This window comes from Annulohypoxylon truncatum (assembly GCF_022578515.1).
Source record: "Annulohypoxylon truncatum strain CBS 140777 unplaced genomic scaffold F4807scaffold_11, whole genome shotgun sequence".
Classification (NCBI taxonomy): domain Eukaryota; kingdom Fungi; phylum Ascomycota; class Sordariomycetes; order Xylariales; family Hypoxylaceae; genus Annulohypoxylon; species Annulohypoxylon truncatum.
The window spans coordinates 146,646-163,948 of NW_025953797.1; the positions used below are offsets into that span (position 1 = coordinate 146,646).

The 17,303-nt window shown below is 48.2% G+C and overlaps 6 protein-coding genes across 6 annotated transcripts; 2 read left to right on the forward strand and 4 right to left on the reverse strand.

Annotated features, from left to right (window-relative positions):
• Nucleotides 1-173: 173 nt before the first annotated feature.
• On the reverse strand, nucleotides 174-2,540 carry F4807DRAFT_40990 (ADP-ribosylation). Its single transcript, XM_047996572.1, has one exon. It carries the CDS (start codon nucleotides 2,123-2,125, stop codon nucleotides 434-436), a length of 1,692 nt encoding a protein of 563 aa, XP_047855368.1. The 5' UTR covers nucleotides 2,126-2,540; the 3' UTR covers nucleotides 174-433.
• A 310-nt stretch (nucleotides 2,541-2,850) lies between these two features.
• F4807DRAFT_420607 (uncharacterized protein) lies at nucleotides 2,851-3,655 on the forward strand. The gene has a single exon (XM_047997505.1). The coding sequence runs from the start codon at nucleotides 2,956-2,958 to the stop codon at nucleotides 3,592-3,594; it is 639 nt and encodes a 212-aa protein (XP_047855369.1). The 5' UTR covers nucleotides 2,851-2,955; the 3' UTR covers nucleotides 3,595-3,655.
• Nucleotides 3,656-6,943, reverse strand: F4807DRAFT_420610 (uncharacterized protein). The gene is made up of 7 exons (XM_047997506.1): nucleotides 6,800-6,943; nucleotides 6,302-6,409; nucleotides 6,094-6,232; nucleotides 5,113-5,588; nucleotides 4,699-5,062; nucleotides 4,297-4,642; nucleotides 3,656-4,231 (listed from the first exon to the last, which is right to left on the reverse strand). Exons 1-7 carry the CDS (start codon nucleotides 6,810-6,812, stop codon nucleotides 4,175-4,177), a joined length of 1,503 nt encoding a protein of 500 aa, XP_047855370.1. The 5' UTR covers nucleotides 6,813-6,943; the 3' UTR covers nucleotides 3,656-4,174.
• A 236-nt stretch (nucleotides 6,944-7,179) lies between these two features.
• F4807DRAFT_41061 (cobW-domain-containing protein) lies at nucleotides 7,180-8,904 on the reverse strand. Its single transcript, XM_047996628.1, has 5 exons — nucleotides 8,631-8,904; nucleotides 8,484-8,579; nucleotides 8,334-8,430; nucleotides 7,781-8,279; nucleotides 7,180-7,730 (listed from the first exon to the last, which is right to left on the reverse strand). The coding sequence occupies exons 1-5, from the start codon at nucleotides 8,725-8,727 to the stop codon at nucleotides 7,386-7,388; spliced, it is 1,134 nt and encodes a 377-aa protein (XP_047855371.1). The 5' UTR covers nucleotides 8,728-8,904; the 3' UTR covers nucleotides 7,180-7,385.
• An 82-nt stretch (nucleotides 8,905-8,986) lies between these two features.
• Nucleotides 8,987-11,174, forward strand: F4807DRAFT_41075 (Mob1/phocein). The gene is made up of 2 exons (XM_047996640.1): nucleotides 8,987-9,446; nucleotides 9,509-11,174. The coding sequence occupies exons 1-2, from the start codon at nucleotides 9,231-9,233 to the stop codon at nucleotides 10,814-10,816; spliced, it is 1,524 nt and encodes a 507-aa protein (XP_047855372.1). The 5' UTR covers nucleotides 8,987-9,230; the 3' UTR covers nucleotides 10,817-11,174.
• Nucleotides 11,175-13,434: 2,260 nt separating this feature from the next.
• Nucleotides 13,435-15,924, reverse strand: F4807DRAFT_451094 (uncharacterized protein; the record flags this gene model as incomplete). Its single annotated transcript, XM_048000205.1, has 5 exons — nucleotides 13,435-13,705; nucleotides 13,877-14,676; nucleotides 14,731-15,488; nucleotides 15,537-15,564; nucleotides 15,616-15,924. 5 exons carry the CDS (start codon nucleotides 15,922-15,924, stop codon nucleotides 13,435-13,437), a joined length of 2,166 nt encoding a protein of 721 aa, XP_047855373.1.
• Nucleotides 15,925-17,303: the final 1,379 nt, after the last annotated feature.

A 17,303-nucleotide genomic window follows, 5' to 3' on the forward strand; every position in this document is an offset into this window, starting at 1 on the left:
AAACTGGGTGTAAACATAGGAGCTTGGACCATGTCCGCTCTTTTAGTGGATATCTACATACAACAGGTTATTAATATCTTCAATCTTGATAGTGCATAGTACATTTTTAATTTTATTCACTTAACCGTCCGCCGTCCCCTCACTAATTTTATTCCAGTGTCTCTATGAGGTACAGTCCGACGTCATACCCATCTACGTACTAGCCTTAAGGTAATAAGGCTAATATTAGAATATTAGATGCTTGTTAGATCAACGGTTTTACTTTCATGGCTCTTATGAGATCAGGTTCAAGTTACCAAATGAGTCGTATCGAGCACTTACAATGAAGCCTCTATTCAAAGCACTAAATAACATAACGACAATCAACGGCATCCCACTATTCTTCTGCAATGCTCATTTAATCAGGAGGGTATATTAATCAACTCTTAGCTCATTAAGTCATCATAAGATCCAGGCCTAAATCACCACCATCATCATCCCAATTAGATTTCTCGTCATCGCTCTTCGTCCTAGGGTCAGGAAGTTCATCCCACATGTCCCCAAGTCTCGATGTTTCGGGACCATACCAGTAACGTTGTCTGGTATATTCACCCGCAGGTTCGTCGCCTCGTTCGGCAACATCCATGTCCACGCCTACTTTAACCCAACTCCAGAAGTCCAAGTTAGTTTTATCCTTGATACCCTCCGTTCGGAGGTCCTGGTAGTCTCCGTAGACCTCCTCATCCTCGTCAACATCCCCGATCTCTTCCACCACAAATTTCGCCCCGGTTGAGGGTCCGTAGCCGTACGGGAACCACTTGGCCGCTCTGGCAAAGGCAGCCGCTCTCTCGCGTTTCACCTCACCGGGCCAGCGAATATATTCCAACAACTTCGCATGTCTCTTCTTCTGGGTAGGGATGAAGTTGTCCGGATCCTTAGGTAAATTGTGAAAGTGCTCGGCATTATCCTGGCCCCAATCTATGTGAATCACATAGACCGGGAGGATCTGCGCGGTATCAAAAACAATATACTCGAGCTCACGATTTGCTACATGAGAATCGGATCCTGGGTAAGGCTCGGTCTGGGTGCGCCAATTGTCCTCTCGAGTTACGCTGGCCGCGCGACCCATTAGTGTGGCGCAGACGAGCAGTTTGATACCGAAATACTCGGTTGACTTGGTAGCGTGGCACGTATTATCCGTGTAGCTGAGTGAAAAGTCTGGGTTTGGGGAGCTGTAGATCCCTCTACCATACGTCGAGCCGCAGCGGACCTCATGTCGCTCATCCGTGCCTGGCTTCCTCTTGCCAGGTTGGAGGAATCCATATCGCACGATAGATGGCACATGCTGCCTAGCAGTACCGTGGAAAGTCACCCGTGGTTTTACGAGATGATCCAACCACACATCCTTCCGTCCGATACCTTGGAGATTAGGCGGCACGTGCTTGCGAAGTTCACTCATTCGTATTTTCGACAGTTCACTTCTCATCTTCCTCTGCTTCTCGTGGAATCTATTAACCAGGTCAACCCTCAGGACCTCTTCAACGTGGAGAATCCGGTAATTAGAAGGAATTCTTTCACATATTTCCTGAGGCGTCTTCTGTAGGTAATGGTAGCCCATCTCGCTAATTGTCATTTCTGATTTCTCAAGTGTCTTGAGTTTTGTCTCAAAGGGGAGATACGACTTCTCGCGTGGTTTTTCGCGTGGTTTCTCGCGCGGAGCCTCCGCTATTTTTTTATGCCATGTCTTCAGATAAGTGTTTGTCTTCGCGGCAAGTTCCAAAACTGTCATCGTCGGCTCAAAAATTCCATATGCACTTTCTTCCCTTTCCCTCCATTTCGATATGTTATTAGTAGTCGCCGCAGCCTCTGCGATCTCTCTCAGCTGTGCGCGAAGTTCGTCTACCTTTTTCCTCGGCAATGTAGTATTTTCAACCTTCCAAGTAGCCGGCACCGCTGGATAAAAAGGGCCGGCAGTGACATGGAGACTCAGTTCTTCGTGTTTAAAAATAAGCTCCCGGTCCAGGGTTGCTTTGAGTTGCTTCTCTTGACTCAGCAGTCCAGCTTTGATAAGTTCGTCGATCTCGAAATCGCGCAAGAGAGACAGTTCAACGAGTTCATCCTCGCTTAATCCAGGATTGTCAGCCATTCTAGCTTCAGGCACGATACTCTTTTCTTTTCGATTGGAGATTGAATTGAAGGTAGATACTCGCTTATATCCGTTACCTCTGAATTGAAAGTGCTCAATTTGAGCATAGAACCTAGATTTAGGTGATCTCAGTATATCTTAGACAGTACTACTAGACTTTATAAAAATTCGCCACAACCCTATATGTGATTCAATGTGTTTGAGCAATCCACTGGATATTGCTAGGATAGGGGGCAGTGCTGCGAGATATGTAATGAATCCATCTTAGTCTCCTGACTCATTTCGGTGACTTCAATGCTTCGCGCACAGTTGACGAACATTGACTAAATGAAGTAGGTAGACTAAACTCCATAATCGACTAATACATGCTGGCGTAATTGCTTAGCTAGCAGTTGGATAAACGCCCGCTTTACCTATTGCGAAGAGTGTTGGAAACCAAAATCAAGCTAGAATAGTTAATACTGGGGGCTGAGCCGCAAAGCTACACTAGAGCTTCAGTTGACCAACACATAAGCACCTGGTTTTTATTCATTGTGAGAAGGAGAAACTATGCAATTCCGACTATAGGAACATTCATAGATGAGGTTTATATTAACATTTCAAAATGCTTATGTGCACATCCTATAGAGAAAGGCTACCGGGAATAGCCCCTGGTATAAGCGGAGAACCGCTACTGCTGTCTTGTGACGGGGGAGCGTATTGGTCACAAGACGAGATGTAAACAACATGCCTCGGTATGTTACTGCTCGCGAATAATTCGAACCTATCGCCAATTTTTCAGTCTTCATCGCGTTATTTCGAAATATATTCGTCTAAGAACATTAATAATAATGATAATAAAAATAATGTTCAGCCTTTTACTCACCTCTCTCGCCGCCACCGCCTCAGCGGCTCTCACCACGAGCCAAGTAGACTACGGCTCTCTGCACTGCCCCTCGGACTCGCTAGGCACATTAACAACCCCCACATACGGCACCGACGGCGCCATATTCACCGTCTGTTCCGAGCTTCTCATCAACGCCTCGCCGCTCGCCGTGTACAACGCAATCCTAGATTTCAAATCGTACCCGCGCTGGAACGCGTTCATCCCCGACGTGTCGCTCCCCGCCAACGTGACATCCACGCCGCGGGACTTGTACCTGGGGATGCCCATGACGTTTACGTCTAGCGGGCTGATCGGGTCCCTCAACACCACGAGCGCGGAGATCCTCACCGTCCTGGACGCCTCTGGCGCCTCGGATTATCTGCTCAACGCGTGGCGCTACGACGACGGGGTGGGCGGCGTCAGCGCGCGGGCCGAGCATCCCAACGTCCTGGTCGACCTGGGAAACGGGTCGACGCGGTACCTCTCCTACGAGACGTACTACGCGGGCTTATCCACGGGCGCGATAGCGCTGTTGAAGGAGCAGTTGAAGCAGGAATTCGATATCCAGGCGCAAGATCTGAAGACGTATGTAGAAAGCATATGAGAAAGCATGTGATCACCAAGTTATTTCGATACGTTGAGGCTTAGATCTACTTAATAAAACATCGTATTTAGACTATCTCAGATCTTAAAGGGAATTTTTTTTTAGACAGAACTGTCGCGGGTATCTACCGTTTTCCCTTAAATCAGTTTGAGAACTTTTGTGAAAGCGCAAGTATAAAGGTTGGTTACATGAAGGTGGCTTGTTTCAGAGAAATGAAAGCAGATGCGTCAATTAGGTCATGCCAGCTGAATCTAATGAATTATCACGAACGCAGTCATTATCGGATTAGCATAAGGACAGCCGAGACCGGCAATGTCTAGAGAAGTCGGAAATCGAAATGCGAGGGATTTAAAAATCCTGTATTCATGAATTGAGGTGCATTGAAGCCCTCGTGCAGAGACCTGTGTGCCAGGTTGGGCATTTGCTACGCCCCTAAGCAATACCGAGCTTGAAAGCCATCAAGTTGCCGCAATTAGCCTTGTTCCCCTAGGTTGTGCAATCCGTAAACCCAACGCCGGCTGATACGCAGACTCACCGAGTCCTACGTACCGCTCAATGCCACAAAGACAATAACACATCTTTACGGGAGAGCTGAGTTATTCGTCTCCAGATCGGCGTAATGTAACGTAAGGGTTCGCTGTAAATTATGTTAGCATTAGCGTCTCGGAGAATAAGGTATCAAATAAGCAGGTGGTGACTTACACGCTCCTTACGCCAATCTGTCGTATTCCAGATGATGTAATAACCTTCTTCATGTTGCGCGCTGAGAATACGAGGCTGCATGATCTCGTCCTTGGTCAACCATATCTTCAGCTTCTTGTGCCACCGCCACGCTCGGTTGTACAGCTCATGCGCAGCCATATGTTGCTTTATATCTCCAGGGCAGCTGTAGAATATCCACATCAACGTCTCCTCATTGAAGTTGCTGATCTTGTTCTCCAAAGGCTGAACGTTATTCACGTTATAACATTCCGGGAGACGGTACTCGGGAATTGCTGGCCGAGGAGGGGTATCGTTGAAGAGTGAGAATACCTGAGTTGACAGCGGCCTAGTACTATATTAGTGAAAAAAACAAAAAAACAAAGGCAATACGTAAAATCTTACTGAGGAGACGTGAAGTCTATACCAAGCGTAGTTGGATCGAGCCCCGTAACTGCGGCATTGTAGTCGGGATAGTTATTCATTAACGCGCGAAGACCTTTGATTCCCCACTTGTCGATTGGTGTCATGCCTGCTAAGGGGTCATGCACGGATGCGGGCTGGTTCGCCTTCTCGTCGTTGTTCTTGCCTGAGGGAGCATCGCTAGTGCCAATCGCTCCAAGGGGATTGCGGCCGTCCACCGATTCCGTCGCGTCTTGTGTACCTGACTGTGGGCCTATGCTATCTTCTCGAAAACCAGGAGGTTTTTGTCGACCTTCATCATTGGCTCCAGTGCCAGCACTTCTGATATCTTGTGGCCGCGAAGCACCTGCAAATATGTCAGCACGCCTCAACAGGGGAAAGGGCAAACCGGTGTACCTATAGCCGTAGATCCATCTGGGGAACGAACATCCGTTGTTCGAGTGTTAGCCGACAACGCATTGAGTAAGCCGTTTCCTGATCGGGGGCCTGGCAAGGAACCAGGAACTGTGCTTGCTTGGGCACCAAAGCCAAGAGTCGACATCAAACTCGATCCACGCTCCTGTCCTATGTCCCCATTGCCGTTTCTCATGTTGTTGTTATTCAACGGAGGAAACTCATCAATACTACTAGGCTGGGGTTGAGATGACTGAGCAGCAGCACTGTTCTGGCCGAATCGGTATTGACCTTGACCAGAAGTCATGCGTGAAGGGGAGAAGAAGTCGTCTTGCTGTGCGTGTTGAGCAGATAATGGAGTGGGCTGTTGATTTCTTTGTATCGCCCCACCCATACCTCTTGATCCTCCTGCCGACCATAACGAGGATCCGCCAGCACTGGGAAGCTGGGACGTGTTTGATAATGACGGGAATTCGCTGCTAAATAAATTAGCGTCAACCTACAAGATACAGCTGTTGAGTAGTATGGAAGTAGGGAATAAAAAATGGGAGGGGATAATGAGTTTGAGCGGGACGCAATTCGACACTGGAACGTGAAAGGGAATAATATGTGTTTACCCTTCGGTGAAAAGAGGTTCATTAGGGCCATCAATCTGTTTAGCCACAGAAGCATAGGAGGATGTCGCATTAGAAATGCCGGGAGTAGAAGTGGGAGGAGCGTGAGACTCCGAGTTCAGCTTTAGAACAAGCTTAGGCTTCTTAGCCTTGGGTGACGAATGTGCATTTTTACGAGATGCCATGTTGTGCCATCACTTAGGGAGGCAAAGGAGGCAACGAGAAAATTGAGTGTCGACGGCAGACGAAAAATAAGTGCAACGGGTGGGTTGTAAATGTGAAGGTTTGTTTACGAGTGTGAAAACGGCGAGGTGAGGTAGGTGCTTAGGTAGGGTGAAAGGATGAGTCAGGTAAAAATAAAAATACCTACGAGAGGTCGAGGGGTGTTGCCGGCTGAGAGCCACTCAAGCTTTGGGCAAAACTGAGGTTTCCGCCTAGTTGCCTTGACGATGTCTGAAGCGCAGCACCACCCATAGGACCACCAAACGCCCATCCACCACCATTATTCGCTTTACCACGACACACAGTATCAGCTTCGGAACCAACATGTACCAAGCCATCTTATTGCATGATCATACCTAATTTACCATTTGGTAATCGGCCGGACACTGTTCTACCTGGTTGTTGAGGTTGTTGTTGACCACCAAATCCAGTCGGCATCCCTCGAAGGGATTGCGGCACGGCTCCTGACGACGCCTAGCATTAGCTAAATGCACTAAATTTCTCCGTATACACAATGATTAAAGCGGGATATTATTGATTCGTTCTGTCTATCCGATAGGGATCCAATACGTAGAAAGTGTTTGCGATCTCGTTCTATCGTCTATACGAGGCTGACATCTCGAGAAGGCTGAGACGAGGAGGTTAGAGGAGGATCTTCCCAGGGCCTCAGCCTCTGCCCTAGTACGGCCAATGACACAGAGGGTATATTTCTGAACTCGCGGCGGGATATACAGGGTCGGCTCGGGGAGATCGGATAGCGGATAGACAGACGCGACAACGACGTAATCGACATCACGACGAGGAACAAACAGGAGGGGCGCACGAGGCAGAGGGAGAGAGAGGGTTAGCACTACCTGGTCGATTCATGACTACGATGCCACACTAGAGCAGTCCTGGAATGAAATCGTCACAGTATTTCGTTCGTTCGTTTCGTTTCGTTGTCGTCGGAAAGGTTGTATGCGGGGAGATTATTGTCTAGAATCGAAGTTATACTTGCGAAACAACGATGTAGTTTATTGGAAGCTTGCGATCGCAAAATGGTTAAGTTTTACTGGGGTTGGCCTGTGCTAAAGTCGAGCTAAACCAAACAGAGCTAGCGTCTCCACTTCTAGCTATGAATCTGCGCGGTAAAAGTAAGTGCATGTGCTACGTAGTACTAGGCCCGTGCTGTTTCCCCAGTTCTTTCCTCAGCCTCTCAGGACATAAACTTTAACTTTCCCGTAGTCATTTCATACGCGTGACTGACCGTTTGAATCAATCAAGTTAATTAATCATATAAGCTACACATCCGAATTGTGTCTTTACTTTACTTAGGTACTTGAGAAGTGGCTACTTGAATACATTTATGATGATGTTTGAAATAATTGTCGAAGTATTGCCCGCTTTTTTACAGTTCTTATTCCGTTAGATGGATCAACATGATATTTTATTCATTCATAGTTATCTATCCTGGAGTGCGCTGAGTAAACTTCGCTCAAAGTCGATCCCCCGAACACCTCTTCCGATGAGGACAAGCTTCCCTGTTTGTGGAAGCTCACCGTGTCGACTGGATGTTTGCTGCCCGTCGAAAATCTCAAACACCTCCCTAACACCTTGCACCATTTTTACATCACCATTCTCGAAAATGAGGCGGGACTTTAGGCGATGGATTTCAATAGGCTCCTCCGGACTAGTCGCTTCACCTGGCACTTGGTTTTCCCACAACAACGATCTTATCCAACTGTCGACCTGCTTGAGCTGCTCAGGGGCCAGGAGCGGTACGTTAATAGAGACCGTGGAAATAGTCTGTAACGATGTTAGCTCAATTACTTGTTCACGACAGATATTCTACGAACAGGATCAAGATGGCTATGCCCCTTCCCCGCAGTATCTAATGCCTCCACTTGGTCATATGCATGTAAGTCCAGTAAGAAACCCTCCAGTTGAGGCACGACACTTTGTCTCGTCACGTGGATCTTTGCGAGACCGTTGATCGCTTGTATCCGCTCCTTGACATTCTCAAGTTCCGCCGGTTCGACTAGGTCTGATTTGTTGATGACGATAACATCCGCATGGGAAATCTGGACGTGGGCCGTAGTCATGAGAGGTCCATGACCGTCATGGTCTTCGTGTCCTTCAACTTTTCCTGATGGATCGTCTAGGCTACGAAGGATATTCTTCGCATCTACTAACGTGACGATGCCGTCCAGGTAGATGGTACTTCCAAGACCGTCGTCAACCCAGAATAAGGGTGCTAGGTTACCAGGATCTGCTAGACCTGTAGTCTCTAGGAGAATATAGTCAAAGGCACCTTTCTTTTCCATCAGTGACTCGATAGCGTTTACTCCGGAATCTCTGCATCGAGATTAGAACGATTTCCTTTTTTTGACTAAAGAGGTGCGGTGGTACTTCACGGAGCAACAGATGCAACCATTGCCAACCTCGAGCCATTCTTCAACTTGCTCGCCACCTTTACTAACTGTCAAAGACTTTTCAATATCGAGCGCTGAGATGGAGTCAGTATTCCTGCCTGATAGAACCTAGGCCTTAGCCACTAACAATCGCCGAACTCATTCATGATGACTGCTATTCTCTTCCCATGCCGAGCAGTTAAGATGTAATTAAGTAGCGTAGTCTTCCCGGCTCCAAGGTAACCTATTTATCATATGAGCATTGTTACATTTCACATGCAGGAAGTTAACTTGCCAGTTACGATGGTGATAGGCACCTTGATTGGTTTTTCTTCTTCCGGGCTGGTCTCAGCTTCGACAAGCTCGGGTGGAAGGTCTTCGTCAAAATTCATAGTTGAGTATAGTTAATAAATAATCTGAGTTGAAACGAGACGAAACGTGTTTATAATTAATTCTATTCTTTAACTAGAGGAAAGTGGAAAATGTTAAATATTTATGGAAGAATATGGTTGACGCTGCCCTGCTTGTCAAACTGCGCCTTTCTATCGTCATGAGGTACAGTACATAGGTAGGTACGTAGATCTCGGATGCAGATTCTTTGTCACTTAAATGCATACCGGATATATACGATTAGAAGAATCTATTTTTATGGTTGAGTACATATCGTTAACGACCCCCACAGGATGCACTAACTTGTATTTCGTACTTTTGTTTAGGAAGCTTGGCGTTTCTACAAGCTGCTCCTCAAATCAAACAACAAAACAATTAAATAATCCAGCAACGAAGTTACAACATACAACACACAACACCGTTTCTTACCCCGGCAAACACTTTCTCGAACTCCACGATTTGACGTCGCGCCTGAGGTTTGTAGCCTCACGGAGAATATCTCATCATGTCTCTGGCGCAGGGCTCGCCTCGACTGCCCAGTCCGCCGCCTCCCGCCGAAATTCAACTCGGTCCCAAATCACCTGGACTGGGCAGCACCGCTAGCCGCCAACTACAACAGATGGAACAGACCATCGCCGACGCGAATGCGAAGCGTCGCATACATCCAGGCACCAAGTCGGAGGACATGGCTGCTGGTCCGCCTCTTGTCCCGCTCGGAGAGGTGCGTTTGGTCTGCTAATCCTTCTTGCGACAAGAATTAATTTACTGACGTAAACGTTGCAGCTCGATTCTGCCTTCCAACTCCAGGAACATCTAGCCTCCTTACACTATCATCTCACCAATTCTAACACTACTCCAATCACTCGAGCAACCGCAGTCCAGTTGGCCACGCCGCCCGCGGGCATCGATCGAACACTGTGGCTCTACGAGCTCTGTCGATTTCTAATCGCGCAATGTAACAGCCTCATAGTAGGATTCCTCTTTGACACACCGCCATGTTCATCCGCCACATGCCCCGAGATGCGCGCCTCCGAATGGCAATTCCTATGCGCAGTCCACGACCAGCCCAAGAGTTGCTGCGCCATTGACTACTGCTGCCATACGCTCGACTGGGCCGCAAACGTCGTCACTAACCCCAAGATCTTCCCTAGCAGATTCGTTCTTGTTTCGGAGGGCCACGATAAAAGTTCTGTACTGAAGAACCTTGTTAACGTTTTCCGTCGGCTACATCGAATCTTTGCCCATGCCTGGTTCCAGCACAGAGGCGTGTTCTGGTCAGTCGAAGCCCAAACGGGTCTATACGCATTCTTCAAGACGGTCTGCGATATGTATGATCTCTTACCCGCTGAGAATTACAAGCTCCCACCGGAAGCAGAGGGTCTGGAGCCTGTGCCGTCTGAGAAGCAAGACAGGAACTCGATCGTGACGGCGATTGCAAAGCCACCCTCGCAACATGAGAACACGGAGCATGATGATCATCACAGCCTGCACGCCCGCCGAACTAACACGGCTAGACATTCGAGCAGGCCGTCGACCGGTAGTGCCGTGACGACTGTTATCGAAGAGCGAGAAGACGAGCAACAAGAAATGGCTAACAAGCTTAAGGGTATGCACATTTCCGCCCCAGAGACGGTGGAGGAAGAGTCTGAAGTCGAAGTGCCTGTCATCGTTGAAGGCGAGTTGATAGACACTTCTACCGTTATCGAGGCAACTGAGGCACCTCAGGCCCCCGAACTATCAGAGCTGAACAATGCACACTCCCAAGGCGTCAAGATAGACGTACAGGAAGATGTGCCTATGGAGCCGGAGACAGCCGCAGAACATGTAGAGGAGCCAACAACTGAAGTTGAGAAAGAGGTGCCTCTCAACCACGAACAACCTAACGAAGAGAAGACCGAAGAACCTGCCACGAGCACGGAGGAGGAGCCAGCACAGCCGGCCCAAGAAGACAGCCAGAAAACAGAGGTGGACACCACCGAGCAACCTGAACCTCCCACTACAGAAACCGCCCAAGAGCCCGCGGAGGCAGAGAAGGAGGAGGACGCCACACAGGAAGAAGGTTCCAGTGTTAACGACCTAACGGCGGAGTAGGACTTCGTAGCCAACCTGGAGCGATTCGACGAGATGGACCACGATGCCATTAACGAGGTCGTGAGACGCGCTAGAAGAACCCTGGACGGCCTCCGTCAACAGTGGCAGGTCCGCGACCCCGAAGTTCAACATCAAGATACCCTGGATCAACGGACCGAGGTCGCCCTCACGCAGGTAGACACCCTTATTAGGAGGCTGAGCGAGACCGTCGGTAATGAGGAATTCGTCTTCGACGACGACGATGACGAGTACGACTACGACCGGAGCACGTTTTAAGATGGGATCGGGGGGTGGTAATTTTGGTAGGGGGGGCTTTTTTTAACCGGCTTCGGGGATGTATTATCTGGTACCCTTACCTCCTACCTTAAGTTCTAAAGTTAGGTAATAGGTGGTTTTCTATTATGTTTCTCGAAGAAGGATAACGAATAAGACGGACCGAGACGGTCGTGTGTACGTGTACGAACAAGTGTTAATGTTAAGGCCCCCGTAGGCTAGGCTAGGTTCGGGGTTTCAAAAAGAGAGAAGATAGAACATGGTCGAGGCTTTTTCAGGTACATAATAGGGAGCGTGGAAGAGGAGGGGGCATGAGTGTTGGCGGTGGCCTGGGCAAAGTTCTGCAACGAGTCGCCGGACTGTGAGGGAAGCTCGCGGAGAAATCCTCAGCTCTAGGGCTGGGAAGTTGTCCGACTAAAGTAATAACATTCTTGTGTAATACTTACCTGGTGGTACAGTTTTCGTGATGCTGACCTCTTCTCCCCTTTTCCTCGGGTAGCCCTTCCTTAAGTTTCGAGATGGTTATGATGGTTTTAACTAGAACTCCCATGCACGAACACGTAAGAACTTGTTAGTAAACAATGAGGTGTGAATATTGTCTAAGTAGATATTTTTCTTCTCAGGTAACTATAGATCCCCTATAAACGCGGCCATGTGTAATTTCAGCCCGGGTGGTATGAACTTTTATTCTTCCGTACTTTTATCCCTCTATTTGCCTCTCAAGTCGGCAACTAGAAAGTCTAGGTAAGTATTACATTACATTATGTTGCAGTATAAATGTGAGTGGTATATGTGTGTATGGTTTTGCAAAGAACAGACCTGTATGTACCATTTAACCCCCTTCCCCCCTACCTCCTTTGCTAAGAAGCTTCCTGCCTTGGGTATCTGGTATCATTTCCCTTTGCTCTCTAGCCCTTTGTCCCTTCGTTCCTCCCAAAAGTCCCCGTGTTGCTCCCGTGTTACCTATTGGGTATAGGAATGCACAAATCCATTGATCATGTATAAGTATGTTGTATCGCCGAGCATCTACGGCGAAACGTCCATTCAACCCTTAGCTGTGTACAAGCGCATGAGGTATGTACGTAAGATTATAGATCATGAGGGTGTAGGTGTAGGTATAGGCGCGTGCGCGCGTGCGTTTTGCACATGCGAGAGAAAGTGCTCCTGGGCAATTCTCCGCACCAATTTGGTATCTATTGAGTCTCGTGTGAGCGCCACAAGTCGTCATTGTGACCAATATTTCTTGGCAGCAATGACCTGTCAGCTATAATGTACGGCGGCGAATGATGATGTATCCTTTCCTTCTGTACGGGATATTTCATATGCGGATGTGTGGGGGTCCGATTTTATCGCCTCAGGAGCTACATATAAATCGTCACCGCAGCGGTGGCGCCAAGGAATATACCTTAGGTAGTCTGGATTGTGGCTGATCGGGCTGCATGTTTGTGAAGGCTTAATTTGCTACTTTCCAACGTCGAATTCAGTAGGTAGGTATGCTGTGAGGATGATGCGTCAGGGACTCCGTATTACGACGAATCAAGTGGAATGGCGGTTTAAGAGACGATGTTGGTGCCGTTTGCTAGGCAAAGACTAGTGGATGTCTCTAAGCTGCAGTCTCGTACGATCCCCCAACCCGTCGTTATAGCCGGGGTTTTCATAGCTTGGCAGATTCCGAGATCTCCCTTTCAGTTCCCACCCAACTAGTCCTTGCCGTTTGATCTATAAAGGATCTGATAATGCGTGTTTATAGATAGTTCATCCGATGTTGCACGTAGGTAAGGTAAGAGTAGGCGAGAAGAAGGGCCGGTGGGAAGCCGGGCTAGGATGGTTGCTGGGTTTCCGAGGGACTTGTGCCATGGTATTGGTAAACTTGCTTTTTCTTGCATGCATGAATATTTCTTTGTAAGATCCCCGATTCCAACAGATTCTGACGTCGTAGTACCTGGCCGCATAGTCGGTCCCCTCACTTCTCACCGTCCCCCGGCTCTGCAGCACAGAGTTGCATCTCGGCTCGGTTTCTATTCCGGGTCCATTTTCGCCGCATCAACATCATCGTTTCATACCCTGGTCGTCCCGCAACGTCACAACAATGTCGTTGCTACACATTATGTGACTTGTAATAAATCAGTTTGCTTCAATGGATAGATCCGTATCGATCCTGATTCTTTGAGTCGTTGGTATTCACTTCCTTGCCAGTAGGATTAAGACGTCAATTAATTGACCGATATTCATGGAAGTGATAGACCAAATCTTCCAGGCAATACTTGTTACTATCCCGTCGAAATAGTGCATAGGTAGTTGGAGCCCAACCCCGGCGTGAAACTCTCGTCCCACATATGTACTACCTAGAGTGACGAGGTGCCGCTATTTGATCCACCAGGTGAAGAAATCCCTTCCCCTTCGTGATCGATACGCATTTTCGCGAAGATGGAACTCATTTCTCGGAGGGATTCTGTCTGTTGAGAAACGGGATTCGCGTTGCGCTCGTCCGCAAAAGCCCGAATGCTTCGGAGAACAGGGCTCAACCCTTCATCGTTCGGGAGCCACCATTGTATACAGGAAGGGTCGCGAAATATTTCTGCCATTCGAGTTCGTATGGTAAGTGGGAAAATGTACCTAATCATTGAAGTCACTTGATGTCAGTAAAGTTATTTTAAGTTGGAGTTCCGTTATATAAGGTGGGAAGAAAATAGGGGTTGGGTGTTCAAGATCCCCACTCTCATATGTTTTCACATGTTCTCACATGTTCCAAGTAAGGGAGGGGAAGTCAATAGGTCGTGGACTTACCCCAATGACTCTAGCAATGCATATTTCCTTCTTAGCCACATGTGATATCTATTCTCTCGGGGGAGGAACAGCGCTGCTATGGCAAGGCAGGCCTGGATCGGGATGAGGGCGCCATTGGGCGCCGAGGGCCATAATTGTACCCCTTCGAATATTTCACATATATTATGTGCCAAGGTGTTTAGTTCCTCTGACGGTTTTTGTTGCAATGCAAACGCCTCCTGGCTCTTGTGCATGACGAGGATAGAATGCCATTCCGCCGTCAGCATAGTAGTCGAGAATAATGGGAAACGGTAAAGGTGGCCTGGCCTGTATGGGTCGACTATATTATCTTCATTTAGTGGAATCTTGTGATGGAAGTCGGTTACGAGAAAATTCGGATCAGTTAAGGCGGGATCTAACGTGTTCTTCCATTCATAAAGGCGTTTCGTGATGTGATCGTGTTCCGTAGCAAACTCTTCAACCGAAAATTCACCTCGGCCACCTTTTGCGTAGAGAATTGACATGTCTCTCGAAATTAGTCGTAGAGCAGAAGCATGCAGTTCCGTTTTCACCCCTATGTTTTGCGGATCTTTTTCAACTTGTCCCTGACAGTATCGGACCACGCTTGAGAACCATTGTCGAGGTAAATTCGTTTCGAACCCTCCCAGCATTCCGACGAAAACATCGAATCGGATGTACCATGTCAACAATATTCGCGATGTAGGAGAGTTCATGATCGTCTGGGGTGTGAACAAATGAGTCAAAATTTCAAAAGCAGCTCTTTGATGTCCCATAAGATTCACCCAATCGCCGAAGTATTCCTTGTCTCTGATCAGTGATAGTTCCTCTTATGTAGATGTTTAGCCTAGGTTTACCTCGATAGTCGCAAGCTGCAAAATTGTAAGCAGCGTCGCGATGCTCTGCTTCTCTCGCCTCTTGAGGTAACTTAGAAGTAGTGTAACGCTTTTGTTATAATACCGTAAGAAGTCGGGGATCTTGCCATTAGGGTCTCGAACCGTTCGGTGATACGCCGAGAATCCCACGACTGCATTCAAGAGAGCTTCATTACCAGTCTGCACGGCCAAGCTAGGTAGGATTAAGCGGAAGAAGCTGTCAGGATCATTAATGATCCCATAGTTAAAGTGAGTAATGTTTTCGCAGTAGTACTGCAGGTGAAATTGCAGGTCTGCCGGTAGATGAGACCAATCCGGGCGAGACACCGTCAGTTGTAACGCAGGGTCAGGTACCTGGAAAGATATCGTAAAGCTCGCAGAGGTGCTCGTTGATACTGCTGGTGAAGCGCTTTTAGTACCGTCATATGACGGCGTCTCGGAGCTTTGTCTTGTCCCAGACCTTTGGGCGTTCGATATCGACGTCGTGCTTGTTCTTCGTAATTCCGTTAAAGAATATGACGCTGGTGACAGTCCCTCGCTAGGTTCGTCCTCGTCGATAATTGGTTCTAGCCTTAGGGTTCTCTCAGTTTCTTCGTCCGCTTCGTCTTGCGATGAGTTTGGGCTAGGCTCTTGAGTTAACGACGCCGTGTCCTTCGATGATCCTGACCCAGAAGCTTGTCCCCTTGCACTTGCAGAAGAGGGCTCGGGGTAAACACAATCCCTCTTCCCTTTGCGGCAGCCTGTGATTGTTAGTTCGGCTCCTAAACGTATCTTACGACGATGCTTACGTTCACAAATAGGATGGGTTTCGTCGCACTAAAATTAATATTAGCACTACCAAGCTGACTAAAAAGAACCAATGCTTACTTTAACTCGTCTGCTTCGGCAGGTATAACACCCCGACCGTGTTCGACGATGTTTAACATGGTCTGTCCCAGGCGTGCTCTTCTTGCGATTTCGACTGTTTTGAGCTTTTGGGGCTTGGAACATTATTGGATCAGGGAAGCCGGTAAAGTAACCTAGGTTTTGATACGGAGTTGTCACAGGCGGACTGACGTTTCCCATCTGTGTAGAGGGTGGTTGAGGCTGATATTGGGCATCTTGGGGGTTTTGGTTTGGCGATTCCCCAGACGTCCCCGCCACTGAGGACAGATATTGCTGATAGTAATCACTCATCGGGAAGGATTCGCCTCCGAGCGGAGTATTCGATTTGCGGTTAACTAGGGTAACTCAGATTCGGACCACATCCATAAAAAAGAGGCGAGCGGTCCCGCTTCGACACGGATCTGACTATGAGAAAATAGATCCTATTTAATGGGTTGCAGTGTCGAATATTTTCATGCGGAGAATAGGGGCAGGTTGTAAGGTATATCGAAAAATCAAGAAGGGTGAAGTTAATCGTCGAGTTAACACTATTTCTCGGGCTATCTTCTAGATACCCAGCTCGGCGGATATTTTCGTAAAAGAGGCGTTAGAGACGGAGGGGTCCCAGTCTGGATGATTCGAGGGGTGAGGGCAAAGATTTGATCCAATACACTCATCGACTAGAGGATTCGCTCCGGCCAATAAGCTAGTTCAGTGTGACCTCGAGGAGACTCGACACCTATAGGGACTCTCTCTTTGTCCTCAAAGATTTGACTCGCCCGTCTTGCCCTCTTGACCCTTCTCAGTTGGAAAGATTTTCACAAACAAGGAGGGAGGGCCTTCCACATTATCTGTAGACGTTGTAGAAACAATGGGTAGTTTTACATCTGGGGAATTCTCGGAACTGCTGTTGTGCTTGGCTCAACTGGTTAGGCTGCGCTGCTCACGGTAGTTACGACCAATCCAGAAGCTTGACGGCTATGGTTACCAGTGACTAGGAAGCATTGAAGATGAATTAGTTGTGGGGCTCTTCTGGTACACCTTGCAGGAGCCCCCCCTAGCGCTGCTGCTATACCTGTGAAGAACAGGGACTTGAGGATCTGCTGACAGGATGATAGCTATAGCGGGGCTTTTTTATGCAGCGGGTAACGAAAGAGGCGAGGGACAAGGTGCTATAGAGCAGAAGCCGATCTTGGGTTTTGGCAGACTATCCTTTCGGGATGTTGGAATCCACCCACAATTTAGGAATGCCCCCCCAAGATGGAGGCCAAGGACAGATCTATGTAATGCTGAATGTCCGAAGTAATTAACTGCCTCCCAACACCGATGAAATCTAATAGTAGTCACCCCAGCTCGCGTTGATCCGATCTGACCCCTCTGATGAGGCTAGTCACGAGATGGTGTGAGACGGAACCTAGCGTACGCCGAGTTGTTGCTGGAAGGGGCTTTCTAGGGTGAAAAGACACGACTAGAACTGGTGTTAGGGCATTGAGGTCATGGGGAGAGCAACAGCGCCAGGTTTCGACGTGTTCTGGAACTGGTAGTTTCTGGGGGTGGCCGTAGTTTAAGGGGTACCCACGGATAGGGAGGTATGTTTTGTCAAAGAGGGCTAAAATATTGTCAAGGACAGGTAATGCCTATCTAGTTTGACCTAGTAGAATCTGAAGTCTCGAGAGACAACAACCCCATAG

Excerpts from the sequence above, each read along its gene's own strand:
- F4807DRAFT_420610 (XM_047997506.1), bottom strand. Across the intron at positions 5,589-6,093 it reads GCAACACCCCTCGACCTCTC|CAGCGAATTCCCGTCATTAT; the intron begins GTAGGTATTTTT and ends TAATTTATTTAG. Across the intron at positions 4,643-4,698 it reads ATAGACTTCACGTCTCCTCA|GCCGCTGTCAACTCAGGTAT; the intron begins GTAAGATTTTAC and ends ATATAGTACTAG.
- F4807DRAFT_41075 (XM_047996640.1), top strand. The coding sequence starts at position 9,231 with ATGTCTCTGGCGCAGGGCTCGCCTCGACTGCCCAGTCCGCCGCCTCCC. Across the intron at positions 9,447-9,508 it reads CTCTTGTCCCGCTCGGAGAG|CTCGATTCTGCCTTCCAACT; the intron begins GTGCGTTTGGTC and ends TAAACGTTGCAG.
- F4807DRAFT_420607 (XM_047997505.1), top strand. The coding sequence starts at position 2,956 with ATGATAATAAAAATAATGTTCAGCCTTTTACTCACCTCTCTCGCCGCC.
- F4807DRAFT_41061 (XM_047996628.1), bottom strand. The coding sequence starts at position 8,727 with ATGAATTTTGACGAAGACCTTCCACCCGAGCTTGTCGAAGCTGAGACC. Across the intron at positions 8,580-8,630 it reads GCCTATCACCATCGTAACTG|GTTACCTTGGAGCCGGGAAG; the intron begins GCAAGTTAACTT and ends TATGATAAATAG. Across the intron at positions 7,731-7,780 it reads GGCATAGCCATCTTGATCCT|ACTATTTCCACGGTCTCTAT; the intron begins GTTCGTAGAATA and ends ACATCGTTACAG.
- F4807DRAFT_40990 (XM_047996572.1), bottom strand. The coding sequence starts at position 2,125 with ATGGCTGACAATCCTGGATTAAGCGAGGATGAACTCGTTGAACTGTCT.